Here is a 13,353-nt window from a genome sequence, read left to right on the forward strand (position 1 = left end):
CACTGGCAACGATCCCGCTCGAAAGATTTGTTTTGAATTAATCCTGCATTATGTCATAGCTTTGAGATTTCAACGATGTGATTCTTTAGTTTTAAAATGATGTTATAGGATTGATGTGAGAAGCTGGATCTGGCCAGTTACAACATAAAACAGGTTTAAACATTTTGACCTGATATGGCCAGTTTGAATGCTAAAGGGTTAAATTATGGGTTCTCAACTGGGGTCCACCTAAGATTTTGTAGTTAAAATTTGTGTACAATAAAATTGCTTATACTTCTACAATACACAAAATATTTTTACAATTGCGCTTTCTTAATACAATTCTTAATGATATTTAATTATAAAAATATATCATGAATTTTTAAAACATTGAATGACTACAGGGATACATATAAGTAAGATAGAAATACAAGGGGCCTATAGATATAAAATGGTTGAGAAACAGTTCCAAATAGACTAAACTGATGTGATAAAGTTCCAAGCAGTATCATTTAATTCAAGACATAATTGCTAGCAACCGTAGATGCTATGGTACTGCAAGATATAAGGGACATAACTACTTACAATAGTTATACAGCTCTTACCAACACAATTTATATATTAAAAATTAATAAAATGTAAACAGCTGTGATCACTGTCAACATTTAACTCAAGTACAGAAAGTAATTTGCTATGTACATCACCGAGTGTGTCTTGTTTGCATTATGACTTGTTGTATTGTATATGGAAATCCCCTTAGAGTAAAAACTTTTACACAGATTTCTCACTCCATTGCTTAATGGTATTAAAGCATTTCTCTGCATTGTGAATAATTGAGACACCAGGATTTGTTGTAACAATTGAGATTTGATAATGGAATCTGACAAGATAAGAGGGAAGACAAAAGAAAATATAAAAGATAAAAGAAATGGAAAATCTGAAGTGGCAGAAATAAAGAAACAAATGTAAGTAAAAAGGGGTGGAGAGAGAGAGAGAGAGAGTTTAAGAAATTTGAAATGCAAATATTTCTTCTGGTGAAAAAGTAATATAAGAAATAAAGACAAACACAATAGATGTTTGTATATATTTTATAAAACTGTCGGCGGAAGTCCTTGAAATTACCTGTGATATCTAAATGTCAACGAGTGATCAGTTTTGAAATGTATCATTGTATTGCAGCTGTTGAAAGAATTCTGTTTGGTTCTGCATATTAACCATTGGTAAAGATTCCTTATTAGATGCTTGTTCAGCAACCAATAACAGGCTAGCAATGTTCTCAATCACTTGTTGGTTATTCTCAGAGTCATGTTCCTGGTCAGTATGCTGAATCAAATAATGTATTGTATTGTCTACATTTGACACCTCTACTAATAACGGTGCAGTTGGTACATCGTAATTGCTACCCTCTGCAGCTGGCAGTAATTCTTCACAGCACTCTTCAGAAGAATTCATGTCATTTTTAGGGAGTTCTTCAGATATATCTTCAACAGGTTGTTCATTAGACATATCCATCTCTGAATTTATACTTTCATCAATATTGTGTGCTTTTTTAAGGTGATTTTCAAGAAATTTCTTTTCAAGGAAACCTTGCTTACATTTATTGCAACGATGAGGGAAGTATGATAAGTGTTCCTGATGTATATGCTCAACTAGTTTGGCTTTGTAGTAAAAGCCTGTCTTACAATATGTACAATAAAGGAGATCTTCAGCAGTTCGGTTATATTTGAATCGGTTGCGCTGAGAATTTGTCACAACAAAATCAGTATCATTATGAACTTGTGTCATGTGAGCTCGCAACGTTTTGGATCTAGTGAAACCCATATTACAGATTTTGCAAGTGAAAGTGTATAAATTAAAATGTAATAACTGAACATGAGCAACCATACTTGCCTTTTGACTAAACCCTTTTCCACAGTAAGAACAGTGAAACAGTTCCTTTTGAGGCTGATGAAGAATTCGCATGTGTCGAATATAATTGTTCTCAAACCAAAAGCTTTTATTACACTGTTTGCAGACAATCATTTTAGATATATCTGAACCATGAATTCTTTTGTGACGATTTAGTTGAGATTTCCTATAAAATTCTTTTTTACATGTTGGACAAGAGAATTGGCGGATTCCTTCATGGATCTCTTGAATGTGCTGCTTGAGAGTGGCAGCCCACTTGAATTTAGCAGGACACAAATGGCATAAGTTAGATTTCCCTTTGACATAATGAACAGAATGCACATGATTCCGGAGGCTTTTCAAATTCTTGTAAGACTTGCCACATTGGCTACATATTTGAGAATCGACTTGGAAATGTACACGGTCTTCATGATCTTGGAGCAAATATCGGTTCTGAAGAGTAGCATCACACTTACTACACTTGACAACTTTTAGTTTCTTCAGCTCAGTTACGTATTCAGAGAAATCAGACTCATCTGCATGAAATTTCTTCACATGTTCATCCACACCAGTGTAGTCACAGAACATTTTTTGGCAATAACGACATTGAACGACACGCACATTATTCCTTTTCCTACGTCCTGGTTTGTGCATTTTGCCACTGCCTGTATCATTCTTCTGTTTGCCGGAAATGAGCTCATGTTTTTCATATATGGCTGCCGTTGTTGAAAGGTTTGATCCTGTTACATCATCAGCTTGTACACTTTCTGAATTCCTTCCTGAGGTTGTTATATCTTCTACAGCTGTACTTTCTAAAAGTTGCATAATATTACTAGATACATCAGTAACTTTTGACTTGGGGATTTCAGAGGCAACAACATTGCTACCCTTCTTTCCTTGATTAGCTAAATGTTTCACTCCACGTAGCATAATGCGTTTTGATTGACGAGTCACCAAACGAGCTTCTTTTGGATCACACTCACTCTTATTTTGATTACACTCTGCCTTATTTGACATCTGTTTTGGTTTGCGGCCTCGTTTCTTGTGAGGTTTCGCAGCCGAGTTTTGAGCTTCGATGAAGGAATCACAGACTTCTGTTTCCGTGGAAACCAAATTTTTTTTTAGATCATCGACAGTTGTTCTCACACTGTGCAGCACTTCTGCATTTGTAACACTTCCGGAACAATACAAAAATGAAGTTTGAGAAACTTGCGGAGGTAACTCACAAAATGAACTATTTTCATTAATTTCTTCATTGTTGTGAAGAACTTTTGAAGATGGTGACAATGACGACGCTTGAAGATCTTGTGAAGATATCTTGCTTAAAGATGCATCAGAATGATCTGCTTTCTCGGTTTCATCTTGCTCACTTGACTGATTTAGCGTAACTAATTTCTGTAAATCTTCTGAATTTGCAGAGTCAAGTGAATTTACAGGAGGTGTTTCAGTGATGCCAGCACCACTGTTTAGATCACAAGAGTTTCCAGAATCATTCAAAGATGCAACGTAATTAATAAGGGAGGTCACTGTAGAAGTGGGTGATAATTTGGATAGTTTAACTATATAAGGTTCAGAATCAAATTGCTTATTCAGTTTTGATGATGGACAGATCTGAAGTGATGAAGCAGTTTCATTCTGAGTAACATTACTTAAACAGAAACCACACCGACCTTCCATAACCTGTAGTTGTATTTCTGAAAATGACATCTGTAGCATATTTTCAGAACCTTTTGCAGTCTGGACTTTTGCAGTTTGCATGATGTCGATATTGGAGTCGTCTTCTTTAGGTTCTAAGAAAGGAAGATAGAAAAGAATAATGAAAGTATAACCATACATGTTTAAATTATCATAATCATCATCACCAGTATTTAACATCCACTTTTCCATGCTTAAATAAGTTGGACAGAACTTGCCAAGGCAAATTTTCTACAACTAGGTGCCCTTCCTGTCACCAACCCTCACTTGTTCTCAAGCAGGGTAATGTTCCCCATAAACAGACATATTACAACTATCACATGAAGTCCAGGAGATAGTAATGCACACATAGAATAGGTTTCCTTAAGTTTTCATCAACCAAATCCATTTTCAAGTTTTTGATCAGTCTGGGGCTAAAGTAGAAGACACTACTGGTTTGATGGACTGAGTTTTGAGTAAAAGATGCTACTCTAGGCTATCAAACAGTGACTGAGAACTTAAAATCACATGGTAATGAAGCAAACTATGTATTCACACAGCTATAACTGCTTGAATATGTATGTATGCCTTTTTCAGCTTTATTTCAAGATTTTTTGCCAATAGAGAAAGAGCAGGTTTCTAACCCAGATCCAAGGTTTCGTCATTGGAATTTCAACATCAATGTATGTATGGATGTATGTGTGCATGCATATATGTGTGTGCGTGTATATAGGAGCGGCTCTGTGTAAGTAGCTTGCTTACCAACCACATGGTTCTGGGTTCAGTCCCACTGCGTGGTACTTTGGTTAAGTGTCTTCTACTATAGCCTCAGGCCAACCAAAGCCTTGTGAGTGGATTTGGTAGAGGGAAACTGAAAGAAGCCTGTCATATATATATTTGTATGTGTGTTTGTCCTGATAACATCACTTGACAACCGATGCTGGTGTGTTTACATCCCCGTAACTTAGCAGTTCAGCAAAAGACACCTATAGAATAAGTACTAGGCTTACAAAGAATAAGTCCTGGGGTCGACTAAAAGGTGGTGCTCCAGCATGGCCGCAGTCAAATGACTGAAACAAGTAAGAAAATATATATAGTTAAGGCACATGGCTCAGTGGTTAGAGTGTCAAGCTCATAATCATGAGGTAGTGAGTTCAGTTCCCAGACCAGGCTGTGTGTTGTGTTCTTGAGCAAGACACTTTATTTTGTGTTGCTTCAGTTCACTCTGCTGTAGAAATGTGTTGCGACATCACTGGTGTCAAGCTGCATCAGCCTCTGCCTTTCCCTTGGATAACATTAGTGGCATGGAGAAGGGAGACTGGTATGCATGGGCAACAGCTGGTCTTCCATAAACAACTTCACCCAGACTTGTGCCTTGGAGGGTAGTTTTCTAGTTGCAATCTCATGGTCATTCATGACCAAAAGGGGTCTTAACCATTACTCTATATATATATGTGTATTTATGAATGAGTATGCATGAAACTAAATCTAGAACTACAAAAGTAACCAGTAGTAAAACTACATCCAATAATCTTTTAACACGTTCATCCAATTCATGCTTGTCTGGGAGGACAGATATGAGTCCAATACACATACACACATACATGCATGCAACAAGTATAAACATGCACATTCAAATACAAAATATTGCAGCAACTGAGAGCAAAATTAAGGGCGTTTATAGAAAAACAATAGCGTTGTAATGGGTTGACAAACACTAAAAACTCAAACTGCCGTGAATGATGCATATGGCTTGTTGACGGTTAATTTATTGTTCTTGCAAGTTACTAGTAGAGATACAAGGCAGCGAGGTGGCAGAAACATTAGCATGCTGAGCGAAATGCTTAATGGCATTTCGTCTGTCTTTACATTCTGAGTTCAACTTTGCTTTTCATCCTTTCGGGGTTGATAAATTAAGTACCAGTTGCATACTGGGATCGATCTAATCGACTGGGCCCCTCTCCAAAAATTTCGGGCCTTACGCCTAGAGTAGAAAAGATACTGGAAGAGATACAAAGCAAAAGAATGCTTCTCTAGTTTGTAGAATATTGTTTTAAATAGAAGATTTTTGTTGTGGGTTTATGACTATTTTTCTTTTATTGTTTCAGTCATTTGATTGCACCCATGCTGGAGCACCACAGGACTTATTCTTTGTAAGCCCAGTACATATTCTATGAGTTTGTTTTGCTGAACTGCTAATTTACAGGGATGTAAACACACCAACATCAGTTGGCAAGCAATGGTGGCGGTACAAATAAATGCAAATACATACATACATACACACACACACATATATATATACAGGACGAGCTACTTTCAGCTTCCGTCTACCAAATCCATTCACAAGGCTTTGGTTGGCCCAAGGCTATAGCAGAAGACACTTGCCCAAGGTGCCACACAGTGGGACTGAACCTAGAACCATCTGGTTGGGAAGCAAGCTTCTTACCACATAAGCCATTCCATTTCTTTTTTTTTTTTTTTTTTTTTTTTTTTTGTGAAATGATGACAAGCCTCTTACCATGATATTTATTCGAATATATTTGGTAAATACACATAGTTACATATCAGAAAACACCATTCCACTTATGCAGTCAAGATAGAAAGATTATCTCCCTTGTTTTCTACTATCACGAATCATGTAAATTTATGTTGCTTCTGATATAGTCAGTAATCCAGTGAGTAGAAAGTCAGAATAACTGTCATGGCTATTTCTCCAGATATTTTGCTATGCTTTCACTATTCAAATATGTTAAAGCCCAGTGTTTACACAAGATACTTTTATATATGTTGTCTAGCTTGTGATTTTTTGCAAGAAAAAATGGTGGGGGAGGTGGGGGCAAAAGTAAACTAAGTCCAAGCAACTTAGCACAAGGCCAGCAATTTCGGGATTGTCGATTAACTGATTACATCAACCCCAGAGCTTAATTGGTACTTATTTTATCACCTCTGAAAGAATGAAAGGCAAAGTTCACCTCAGCAGAATTTCAACTCAAAATGTAAAGACAGGCCGTCAAGCATTTTGCCTGGCATGCTTAAGGACTCTCACCACCTTCATATTGATAAAAACTTAATACTGATTTTAAATTTTGGCACAAGGCCAGGCTAGCAAGTTCAAAGGATGGGGTAAGTTGACCACATCAACCCCAGTGCTCAACTGGTACTATTTTTATCAACCCCTGAAAGAATAAAAGGCAAAGTCAACCATGGCAGAATTTGAATGTAGAACATGAAGACAAACGATATTGCTACTAAGCATTTTGCCTGGCATGCTAATTCTACCAGCTCACCGACATTGATAAGAATTATGGTATGTCAAAGTATGGGTCCTTCTAAGATCAGGAGAATGATCTTGTGGTGATCTGACAAGATACACTCCAAGAAATATTTGAGTGGAATTCTATCTATCTTATAAGAAAGACTCCAGTACAAAGATATCATCTTCGGTATTAATATTTAAAAAAAAAAAAAAACAAAGAAGGAAAGAGAAAAACATTTCTCAAATATTTCTTTCTGATTTTCTGTAACTTATACTCTTTCTATCATTGTCATTACCATTTCAATGTCTATTTTCTAAGTTGGCACAGACTAGACAGATCTGTCAAATGATACTTGGCAATATGACAAATGGACACTGTACTATCAGATCTTATCACACAATGGTTGATGTAACATTTAGTATGTAAACGAGTACAACTAAAACAATTCATTATGGTTGGATGCCCTGATCTCCACTACAAAAGTACTTTACACAGAATTATATCAATCTGTGTATCATCAGTACATATTGTAAAGCTGAGTTTGTGTGTGTGTGTGTTGCATGCATCTATAGAAATCCACACCTTACAAGATAGCAATCTGGGAGTCGCACCAATGGATTCCTCATGGACAAAAATGCCCGGAGTGAACCATTTATTATTTTTTTTTTTGCTTCTTAAGACGTGAATTTTTGCATTAAAAATAATTTTAAACCATAACTTCTAACAATTTTCAACATGAGTTAAGTCCCCTTCTAGCGACGGTGTAAAGAGAGAGAGAGAAAGAGATAACAGATTTTTAAAATTTCGTCTTTTTAGTGAGTGATACATAATATAAACGATATTCTCCATTTCTCCACAACTAATTTCCAAATTTGCTGAATCTGTTGCTCTACTCATAGCGAAATATAGCTGGTCGTGCATGAACATGGGAGAGAACAGTAGTTACCAGAACAAAAACCCTAAGTGTTGACTGCAGATACGCTCCTTCGCAAACGATCAGCTATTATTTTGTAAACAATGTTACAAAACTGTTCATGTTTTCGAATTATATATATATGAAAACAATTGCAGCGTGGAAAGTGTTTATAAGCCATTTAAAATAACACACAAAAACCGTTGGATTCACTTCAACATTTAAATTTAATTTGTCAAAAAATCTTCGTCGCTTTGAGACCGTGACCTATTCACTGATGCAGCACGGAATTTTGTCAGTGAACAGGTAGCAGTCTCAAAGCGACGAAAATGTTTTGACAAATTAAATTTAAATGTTGAAGTGAATCTAACGGTTTTTGTGTTATTTTAAATGGTTTATAAACACCTTCCACGCTGTGATTGTTTTCATTCCAGCACATGATCTCAGATCAGGTCACTTGCTATGCAAGTACATCTCCGTAATATATACATATGCTTTCGGTGCAAATGGTTTTCTTATACAACACCCTATTTTACAATCCTGTAAATAATAATAATAATGGTATTTTTATATAAGATTAAAGTTTATGGCGTTCACATTGCAATGACTAAGGAAAATAGTCTAATAACGAGGCATATAAGCACTCGACAGAAAAAAGAAGGCTTTCCTATCCATGCGTGAAGGTCACACACCCAGTCATGTTCACAGAGGAATGTGGATTCGCGTCCTACGTGGATGGGAAAGCCTTCTTTTTTTCTGTCGAGGGCTTATATGCTCCGTTATTAGACTATTTTCGTTAGTTATTGCACAGTGAACGGCATAAGCTTTAAGCTTCTATAAAAATACCATTATTATTATTTACAGAATTGTAAAATATGGCACCTTTTAATAAAGCCATTCGCACCGAAAGCATATATATATATATACATATATGTATGCTTACAATAGCCTTAGGCTGACCAAAATCTTGTGAGTGGATTTCGTACTTGGAAACTGAAAGAAGACTGTCGTATATATGTGTGCCTGTGCCTTGTGTTTGTACCCCCACCATTGCTTGACAACTGATGTTGCTGCATTTACATTCCTGTAACTTAGCGGTTTGGCAAAAGACACTGACAGAATGAGTACCACGCTTACAAAGAATAAATCCTGTGGTTGATTTCTTCGACCAACAGCGATGCCCCACCATGGCCGCAGTCACATGACTCAAACAAGTAAAGCAATAAAAATCCATGCCATTTTAATCCCGAGCAAGGCCGGGTATCTCTGCTAGTATATATATATATATATATATATATATATATATATATATATATATATATATATACGATGAAAGTAAACAAACAAAGTTTGTTTTTTTAGAAGCGTTGAGATGTATTGTAAGATACAGAAATCGGGCAGCTTTTAAGCAAGTATATACATATATATGTTATACACATGACACATATACACACATTCAATCCTGTTCAGCAAGAAGTTTATTTTTGCTTTCTTACATGATCATTTTCCCTATATTGATTGACTTCAAACAACTAATCCTAGAGACTCTAAATGGTGACACAAAATCAGTTAAGGAAATACCTTAACGTTTACATTATTCTAAAATATTCTCTATAACTAAAACTGTAAAGCAGTTGCATTGATAAGTTAAAAAAAAAAAACAACATAATATGTGTACTTGATAAGATTTCTTAAATAATCAAGTAAGTTGTCAAATTCATTAAGATTAACTACTTATCATAAATAAGTAAATATGGAATTTTCAAACACCTTTTATTTCATATCTAATTTTACATCCGGTGATTTTTTTTTCCCCTACTAGTTTAGACAAAGTGTTACCCTTTGTATTTATAATTGAATTGTTAAGTGGTTATGAAGCATAGCCTACATCTCGTTTTCAAACATCAGTGCTAAACAGAATTATGTACCCTTACCTAAAAGTAAAAACACAATAGATGTAGTGAATCTGGAACTTTGTACCCTCACTTTTTAATGATACATTGTGTTCTGTGAGAGTTTAGGATCCTGCACTACATCCAACCCTTTTAAACTACATGTGTTTTTACAGATTTAAAGTTCAACCTAACCGTGTGGTGCCACATGCATATATCTTCTATAGCACTGTGCCAGCTAAAGCCTAGTGAGTGGATCTGGTAGACAGAAATTGAAAGAAGCATGTCATATGTGTGCAGGTCTCTCTCTCCTTCTATTGACAAAACACAAAAACTGTAAGCATGTATGACAGTCATATAAGCGGTATCTTTCATATCCAATCTTCTGCCAAAACATGCCTGACCAAAGGAAATATTATTCTTCTCGGAAACAAAGGTGACAGGAAGGACACCGGCGACAGAAAATCTATCTGGATGAATTCTGTCTAACATATGGAAGCAAAGAAAAGTGGGCAATAAAATGGCAAACCCTACTATAAAAACAAAAGAAATGACATGCAAATACACAGATTTTAAATATGCAAAAATATTAAAAATACTTTTGTAATATTTTCAGATTGCAAGAAACTGAAAGAAGCCCGTTGTGTATTTATATATATAAGTGCCAATATAACAATAAACTAATCCAGAATATATGTTAGACAAATACAAATTATTGAAGATAGATATAAGAAATATGGTTAAAATGATAACATTATCAAATATTATTATGAGCTCAACTTTATAATATTGCATTCCATTTGACCATTTTGTGCTGACAACTGAACATGTTCTATCTATTTAGGTGCACCCAAAAAAGCTCCAACATTATCCATTACAAAACAAATGAGGATAAAATTTGTTTTGAGATTCAGAATCTCAAATGCCCCTAACAAAAGTCTGAAACCCATTTTTTTTTTAAGGCAAAAATAGAGAGAATTCAAACGTAGGTTGCATGAACCAAACCCAAAGTCTTTTTTTCCAAGTGATATCATTTGCATTAATTTTGTACACAACTGTCAAACACTTCAGCTTTCTTTATCATTGTTGAACTTTAAAATCTCCTTCACAATGTGGTCCAACCCAAGCACCTGTGATCACTAAACAATATTATTCTCTCTTAATAAAGAATGTGGACTGACTGAGACAAGCTAAGGAATCATAACCTCAAAGAACTTCCTCACCTAACAAAATATCAACCTACTGCCTTCCCTTCTAAAATCTCAAAAGTGACAATATGATCTTCATCATTAATTTCTCTTTATAGTGACTGTTATATGCAGAGACTTCCTTTTTATGTTATGCTCCAGATTGCTTCAATGTGGCTCTTTCCAATTCACACTCTATCCTTAACGCTCAGTTATGCCTCTCTCTCTCTTACTCTTCTTATTGTAGATTAACAACTCATACACTGTCACTTCTACTGAAACATGGAATAAACCAAGCATAGGTAACCATTTGTGAGAAGCAGGCAGCATGAGACATGGCTCACCATCATGTAGGCTGCATCATAAAGAAAACTGCAAGTAATTTTTTGTTAGGTATGCTTTTTAGAAAGTCCTACATGCAATAGGTTGCCAATGACTGGAATAAACATTTAAAATTTTTTATTAAGTAATTAAACTGAAATTTTGTTACCCTTCAAATGTGTAACATTTTGATGCCAAATATTTGGAACATGTTACTTATATACCTAGGGTCGCACAACTGCTAGTCTTGAACTTCATAAACCACATTCAAAATAAAGGGCAACTACCTGATAAGCATCATTCACCAACATACCACCACAATTACTAACTCACTTGCATGCTGTACTTTCGTTTCTGTCACTACAGTCTTCTGTTCCAATAAAACTAGCAAGCTGTGTACCAAATCCAACTTGATGCATCAGTTTTTCTTTATCACTCTAGGAGAATCTGTCTGTTATCTCAGTCAAGGCCACATTAGAGTATTGCTTTCTGTATATCGCACTTCTTGTTTGACACTTTAGCATTCAGATTATTAATCTGTAAAGTGTAATGCTTACGTATTCACATTTTTAAAACTTGGTCATATATTATCTCACAGCTTTAAGATTTTGAAGATATGATGGTTTAGTTTTAGAATGACATTATAGGCTAGGTGTGAGAGGCCAGATCTGATTGATTTGAACATAAAACAGGTAAATATTTGGCCAAATATGGCCAGGTTAAATGCTAAATGACTAAACAGCTTTTTTTGTAATTCTTCAACCTCCAAATTGCTATTCACTGGTTTCTAATCTTTGTGTGTTTTACTTGACAATAAGCTATCAGCAGCATCAACAGCACCAGTTTAGGATGTGAGAGCAATCCCCAGGACACATATTCTCACATAATTTTTCAACTACTTTATAAACTGAAGCAATTTTAACTTAATCACATATCCTTCACAAGACAGATGTCGAGTGGAGTGAGTTGGATACTGCTACTGAATGAAATAAGGTATTAAAATACAATTAACTATCATTAAATTACATTTTTGAATTTCTGGCAAATGACGCTTTGAAGGGATACTGGAAAACTGACATAGAAGTTTTTAATTTCATTAGTATCCTGCCTTAGGATACTAATTAGAGTCCTTAGGCAGGACTTTAATGAAATGACCTGGCTCCAGTATTTCAACATTGCAAACATTTGCTGTCAGTGTATTGAAGTGACTCAAACTCTTATGGAATAACACCAATATATTCTGGACTGATATGTAATTGAGGGAGTATACATGTACATAATTATATTTTGATTATTTATTCACTGATTTTCTTTCATTGTCATCTACTTACTTTTTATTGTTGTAGACTATCTTCATTGAAATTTTTCAAATGAAATGCTTTTTTCCATGTCAATGTTACTCTATTTATATTTCTTCAAAAGAATATGATGAATAAACTCCCAGATCCTTTATCAAAGACAAACTTTTAATTATCTTTTCTGAAATTAGACTTTAAGAAGGATCATTTGATTACTGGATAAAATTCTGATAGAACTAAATCCATTTATAATCCTTAACATTTTTATTTAATAGATATTCAAGTAGACTTCCACATTAAATTGAAGTCATTGTGAGATTGATCAGCATACATACACAAGTGTGCCCCCACCACCACCGACTTTGTTTCTTTATGACTTCTTGAAAAATAAATATTTTTGAAAGAAATTTTCAACAAATATCCTTCAGATTGTATATATTCTAATCATATCGAAATTTGTTTGAAAAAATAATTCTGGGTGGTTTGAAAGAAGGGTTTCAGAAAATTCATGTGTCAGCTTTGTTTCCTTATAACTTTCAGAAAAATGAATATTTTCTAATGAAATTTTCTAAGTTGATTTGAATAGAAAAATGGTGAGCACACAAACATACAAACATGTAGGTATGATGTACGACAATATGTGTGCGAGCGCACCAATTTGCTTGTTTGTTTGTTTTTCATATTCAATTAAGATAAACACGTAATCTACACACCCTGAGAGGTATTTTTGTAGAAAATTTCATTAAAAAAAATACCCATATTTCTGAAAGTAATAACGAAAGCTCACTCGAGTGAATTTTCCAAAACTCTACTCCCCACTGAAACGAAAACGTTATTCACAAATTTCTAGACAATCGAAATCTACACCATATAAAGCATATTTGTTGAAATTTTCATTTAAGAAATATCCATTTTTCTAGAAGTTATGAGGAAACAAAAGCGAGA

The 13,353-nt window shown here is 34.8% G+C and overlaps 1 protein-coding gene across 2 annotated transcripts in view; it reads right to left on the minus strand.

The window, feature by feature from the left end:
* Positions 1-1,051: 1,051 nt before the first annotated feature.
* Positions 1,052-13,353, minus strand: part of LOC106875201 (GDNF-inducible zinc finger protein 1) — a 13,047-nt gene continuing 745 nt past the window's right edge. The window contains exons 1-2 of one of the 2 annotated variants that reach the window (XM_052966447.1): positions 12,442-12,590; positions 1,052-3,656 (exon numbers count right to left, since the gene is read on the minus strand). In XM_052966447.1, coding sequence (XP_052822407.1) covers positions 1,129-3,624 — 2,496 coding nt within the window. In that variant the 5' untranslated portion in view covers positions 3,625-3,656; positions 12,442-12,590 and the 3' untranslated portion in view covers positions 1,052-1,128. Of the gene's footprint in view, positions 3,657-12,441; positions 12,591-13,353 lie in introns of those variants that run through there. The other variant, XM_014923246.2, reaches the window with a different exon arrangement.

The sequence above is a fragment of the Octopus bimaculoides genome, chromosome 3 (assembly GCF_001194135.2).
Source record: "Octopus bimaculoides isolate UCB-OBI-ISO-001 chromosome 3, ASM119413v2, whole genome shotgun sequence".
Lineage (NCBI taxonomy): Eukaryota > Metazoa > Mollusca > Cephalopoda > Octopoda > Octopodidae > Octopus > Octopus bimaculoides.